The sequence below is a fragment of the Colobus angolensis genome, unplaced genomic scaffold (genome assembly GCF_000951035.1).
Source record: "Colobus angolensis palliatus isolate OR3802 unplaced genomic scaffold, Cang.pa_1.0 Scaffold389, whole genome shotgun sequence".
Lineage (NCBI taxonomy): Eukaryota > Metazoa > Chordata > Mammalia > Primates > Cercopithecidae > Colobus > Colobus angolensis.
In genome coordinates this window covers 1,246,668-1,252,477 of record NW_012117254.1, presented here as the reverse complement: position 1 = coordinate 1,252,477, position 5,810 = coordinate 1,246,668, and the positions used below count along the sequence as shown (strand labels likewise).

The 5,810-nt window shown below is 37.0% G+C and overlaps 1 protein-coding gene across 3 annotated transcripts in view; it reads left to right on the top strand.

The window, feature by feature from the left end:
• MTM1 (myotubularin 1) overlaps window positions 1-5,810 on the top strand; it is a 118,486-nt gene that overhangs the window by 101,298 nt on the left and 11,378 nt on the right. For all 3 annotated transcript variants that reach the window (XM_011954659.1, XM_011954660.1, XM_011954662.1), the window contains 3 exons: window positions 1,525-1,731; window positions 3,375-3,467; window positions 4,091-4,204. In XM_011954659.1, coding sequence (XP_011810049.1) covers window positions 1,525-1,731; window positions 3,375-3,467; window positions 4,091-4,204 — 414 coding nt within the window. The remainder of the gene's footprint in view (window positions 1-1,524; window positions 1,732-3,374; window positions 3,468-4,090; window positions 4,205-5,810) is intronic.

Sequence of the window (5,810 nt, the reverse complement as noted above, 5' to 3'; positions counted from 1 at the left end):
GTACAACCACTTTTGAAAATAGTTTGGCAGTTTCTTTAAAGAATTAAACATACATTAACCATATGATCCAACCATTTCACTCCAAGATATTTTACCCAAGAGAAATAAAAACACTGTGTCCCTTCAAAAAATGTGTATGCAAAAGTTCACACCAGCACTATTCATAGTAACCAAATGCTAGAAACAACCAAATGTCTGTCAGTTGATGAATGGATAAATAACATGTGGTCTATCTACATACAATGGAAGGGTATGTGACCATGAGAAGGAATGATGTACTGATTCATGCTGCAACACATATCAACCTTGAAAACACGATGCTAAGTGAAAGAAGCCAGTCACAAAAGGCCACCTATTGCATTATTCTATTTATGTAAAATTTCTAGTAAAGGCAAACTATAGAGACAGGAAGCAAATCAATGGTTGCCTGGGGCTCAAGGTGGGAGAAGGATTGACCTTAGAGGGCATAGGTAAACTTTTTGGGTAATGTCGGTGTTCTACAACTACATTATGGTGATAATTGCACAACTGTATAAATTTGCTAAATCTTATTGCACTCACACTCAGGATGGGTATATTCCATGGTTTATAAAGTATATTTCTGTAAATGCATGAATCATCAAAAAATGACATCATAGCAATAACTCATTGTATACATAAATTTATTGATACTTCTAAGTCTCAAATTTTTACTAGAATGCTTTAAGTACCCTACTGTTTATGAGCCAAATAAGAGTTGATATATTGCCAATTTAAAGGTCAAAAGGTGGATTTCACTGTATCAGACTTTTACAGTCTAGACGCGACCTGTTGGGTCAGTGATTTTTTTTTTTAATCTGATCACTGTTATGGGTTGAATTTTTGTCCCTCAAAAATTTATATGTTGAAGTCCTGACCCCCCCGTACCTCAGAGTGTGACCCTATTTGAAAATAAGGTCTTTGCAGACATGTTTAGTTGAAATGAAACTCTACTGGAGTAGTGTGGGCCCTTACTTTGTTATGACTAGTGTCCTTATAAAAAGAAATTTGGACACAGACACACACACACAGTGAGACTGCCATGTGAAGATTGAAGTTATGCTGCCACAAGCCAAGGAACAACCAGAAGCTAGAAGAGTGACCTGGAAAAGATCTTTAGTGATTAGCGTGGCACTGCCAGCACCTTGGTCTCAAACTTCTAACCTCCAGAACTGTGAGACAATATATTTTTGTTGTTTAAGCCTCATAGTTTGTGGTACTTTATGACAGCCCTAGCACACTATCACAGTCGCATCCATGAAAATAAGTTTGGGATGCAGTTTGGCTTTTGGTTTGTTTGGGTTTGTTTTTTAATACCTATGCACATTCAAATGCACTGTCTGTAGAGGATAATCAACAGATCCTGCAGCTCTTAGTGTTTCATTTTGATAAATCTTTGTTCTGGACATTAATATTTTAAAGCATGGCTTTTTCTAAGTTTAAAAACTATCAAATTTAAGCAGTATCTTATAGCTCCCTACTGACTCACATGTTTTTCTTTGTCAGCTCGTTTTGACAGGAGCCATTCAAGTAGCAGACAAAGTTTCTTCAGGGAAGAGTTCGGTGCTTGTGCATTGCAGTGACGGATGGGACAGGACTGCTCAGCTGACGTCCTTGGCCATGCTGATGTTGGATAGCTTCTATAGGAGCATTGAAGGGTTTGAAATATTGGTGCAAAAAGAATGGATAAGTTTTGGACATAAATTTGCATCTGTAAGTAAGCAAAGCTAATTTCTAAAAGTAGATCACTACCATTCGTGATTTTAAAACTAGTTGTTAAATTACATATTCAATATTACAATGAAAATCTGAGGAGTGTAATAAAAACTTTACGAGTTTGAAAATGCGTGATGCCTTGGGTAGTGAAAGTCTTTTTAAAAAGTGACATGTTTATCCATCTGCACTGTTCGCAGTTTCACTTGAAAGTAATACAAAAAATCTTCATGGAAATGTTTACGTTGAAATTTCATAAGAGAAGGAAGATAGACAATTCTTTCTCAAATAATATAGCTATTAGAGTCAAATATATTTTATAGACTTTTAGTTGAGGCTTTTATTTTTGATATGCATTTTTTAAATCATCAAGAGATGAATAAGTTCAAAAGCACTATTGTATAACATGGTGACTATAGTTAATATATTCTTGAACAATGTTAAAAGAATGGATGTAAAGTTTTCTTACCACAAAAATGGTAACTGTGAGGTAATGTGTATGCTAATTGGTATATTCAGTCATTCTACAATGTATATATACTTCAAAACATATTGTACACAGTCAATGTATATAAATTTCTCTCTCAAAAATAAAAGAAGTTTTAAAAAATAACCCCCCAAGAATTTTTTTAAATGAAATCATCAAAAGAACCTATTATAATTCATATTCCTAGGTCTTATTTCCAGATGCCCTTTGAATACACGTTTTGACCCAGCTCCCCAGTGATTCTCATGAAGGAGATCCGTAGGCTACCCTTTCAGAAACACTGCTATGTATCCTTTTAGCCTTCACCCAGGTTTCATAGTGTGAATAACATTTTCAAGTAGAAAGAATCATTGTGTTTTTGTTTTGTTTTGTTTGTTTGAGATAGAGTTTCGCCCTTGTTGCCCAAGCTGGAGTGCAATGGCGTGATCTAGGCTCACTGCAACCTCCACCTCCTGAGTCCAAGCGATTCTCCTGCCTCAGCCTCCCGAGTAGCTGGGATTACAGGCATGCACCATCATGCCCAGCTAATTTTTTGTATTTTTAGTAGAAATGGGGTTTCACCATGTTAGCCAGGCTGGTCTCAAACTCTTGACCTCGTGATGCGCCCACCTCAGCCTCCCAAAGTGCTGGGATTACAGGCGTGAGCCACCACACCCAGCCATAGAAAGAATCATTGTTTAGTAAATGAATACATTGTGAGATTTTTTGGTTTTATCTTGTTTTTAAGAGAGAAAGAACATTTAATTCTAACAATCATACCTTTTGGACATGATTTTAAGTCTTGAAACTTTAGGATTGTTCTCTTTGCAACTGAAAGAACTAGGTTGAGTGTATTGCTAACATACTATGTAGGATAATCATGTCCATTCTATCTATAGCTGTTTAGGACTCATACAAAATTCCAATCATATGAAATAATTGTAACAATCACCTAGGATGATGATTCTTTGGCAATTTTTATTGGTATTTTACAGACGTTTATATACTTAATTTCCATTATTTTGAAACTTTACATTGCCTATATATTATTTCCTCTCTGAGAAAGTTGGCATTTAGAAGGCAGATTGCTGAATTGTATTGTCACATTTTGTGTTACATGCTTTCTCAGTTTTGTACCCATTAATTAAAACAAATTATCTTCATCAATGTATTTCAGCGAATAGGTCATGGTGATAAAAACCACACCGATGCTGACCGTTCTCCTATTTTTCTCCAGTTTATTGATTGTGTGTGGCAAATGTCAAAACAGGTAAGGAATATGTGGGATGAAAATACATTTGACTTAATGTTTAAATTAAACATTTTAATATAATGGTTGGGATTTGACCCCAAAATAATACAGGGTAGAGATAGAGATGAAGCACGACTGGTCATGTGTGAATAATTGCAGAAGCCAGGTACATGAGTGTTTACCTTTTTATTCCTGCTACTGTTGATATATCTGGGATTTTCCCTTAAAAAGTTTTAAAAATTAAATATTTAACTGTTATCTCTACTAGTGGAAGATCAATGGAATTGACAGTACCAAGTTGTCGTTTATATATATTTTACACTGACACTTCTGTATAGCTGTGTCCGCTATCTCATAATACCTTAAATAACTAAACCACACTGTACCTGCAGGAGAACCCAGAAAATCAGCCTGTTTATCTCCTTTTCCTCTTTACTGCTTTATTTAACACTTAAAGTGCTCAGTCCTATATAAAGTGCCAAAAAAAGAACAACTGTAGTATGTGTGCAGATTACAGCCTCTGCTGTCCTTCCTAGAGCCCTACAATGTGGCAGCATGTGTTTACTTCTGTGGTGTATCTTTCTACTTCTATAAAGTTTCAGTCCCAGTTTTTCATGCTTTGTTTGCTTGCTTTTGTTTAGTTCCCTACAGCTTTTGAATTCAATGAACAATTTTTGATTATAATTTTGGATCATCTGTATAGTTGCCGATTTGGTACTTTCTTATTCAACTGTGAATCTGCTCGAGAAAGACAGGTGAGTTAAAATGCTAATTTTCTGTTGTTATATATTAGGCTTGCCAAAATGTGTGTAGTCTGCCATGAAATATAAAAAATATGATTAGCTTGTAAGACACTGTCTTTGACCTCAAAGAGTAGGAATTACATTAAAGGTATGCATTTTGTGCTCTATAAAGGAAAACCTGAGGCTGGGTAACTTATAAAGAAAAGAGGTTTAATTGGCTCACAGTTCTGCAGGCTGTATAAGAAGCATAGTGCCGGCATCTGCTTAGTTTCTGATGAGAGCCTCAGGCTGCTTCCACTCATGGCAGAAGGTAAAGGGGAGCCAGTATGTAGAGATCACATGGTGAAAGAGGAAGCAAGAGAGAGGGGAGAGGGTGCCAGGCTCTTTGTAACAACCCAGCTCTCTTGGTAACTAATATAGAGTAACAACAAACACCTAAGAGAGAGCATCAATCTGTTCATGAGGGCCCTGTCCTCATGACCCAAACACCTCCCACTAGGCCCCACCTCCAAAACTGGGGATCAGATTTCTTTTTCTTTTTGTTTGTTTGTTTGTTTGTTTTTGTTGTTGTTGTTTGAGACAGGGTTTCACTGTTGCCCAGGCTAGAGTACAGTGGCACAATCTTGCCTCACTGCAACCTCCGCCTCCCGGGCTCAAGCAAGATTCTCCCACCTCAGCCTCCTGAGTAGCTGGGACCACAGGTGCACGCCACCACAGCTGGCTAATTTTTGTATTTTTAGTAGAGATGGGGTTTTGCCATGTTACCCAGACTGGTCTCGAACTCCTGAGCTCAAGTGATCCACCCGCCTCAGCCTCCCAAAGTGCTGGGATTACAGGTGTGAGCCACCACACCCAGCCTGGTAATCAGATTTCAACATGAGGTCTGGAGAGAACAAATATTCAAACTATGACAGAGGTTCCCCCAAAAGTAAAAATATAGCTACCATATGATCCAGTACTCCCACTATTGGGTACATATCTAAAGGAAATGAAATAATCATGTCAAAGAGGTTATCTGCAATCTCATGTATATTGCAGCACTATTCACAGTAGCCAAGATATGGACTCAGCCTGTGTCCATCAACAGATGAATAAAGAAAACATAGTACCTATATACAGTGGACTACTACTCAGCCATAAAAAGGAAATCCTACCATTCGCAACAACATAAGTAAATCTGGAGGACATTATGCTAAGTGAAATAAACCAGGCACAGAAAGACAAATACCACATGATTTCCCTTATGTGTGGAATCTAAGAAAACTTGAACTTATAGCAACAGAGAGTAGAAGGGTAGTTACCAGGGGCTGGGGAAGGGGTAAGGGAAAGGGGGACATAGTGGTCAAAAGATACAAACCTTCAGTTATAAGTACTGAAGACCTAATGTGCAGTATGGTAATTATAGTTAATAATAATGTATATTTGAAATTTGCTAAACTAATAGATCTCAAGTATTCTCACTACAAAAAAAAAATTGGTAACTAGATGAGGTGACATGTTAATTAGCTTGATTGCGGTGATTATTTCGCAATGTATACATATATCAAAACATCACATTGTATACCTTAAATATATACAATTTTTTTTTTTTTTTTTGAGGCGGAGTCTCGCTCTGTCG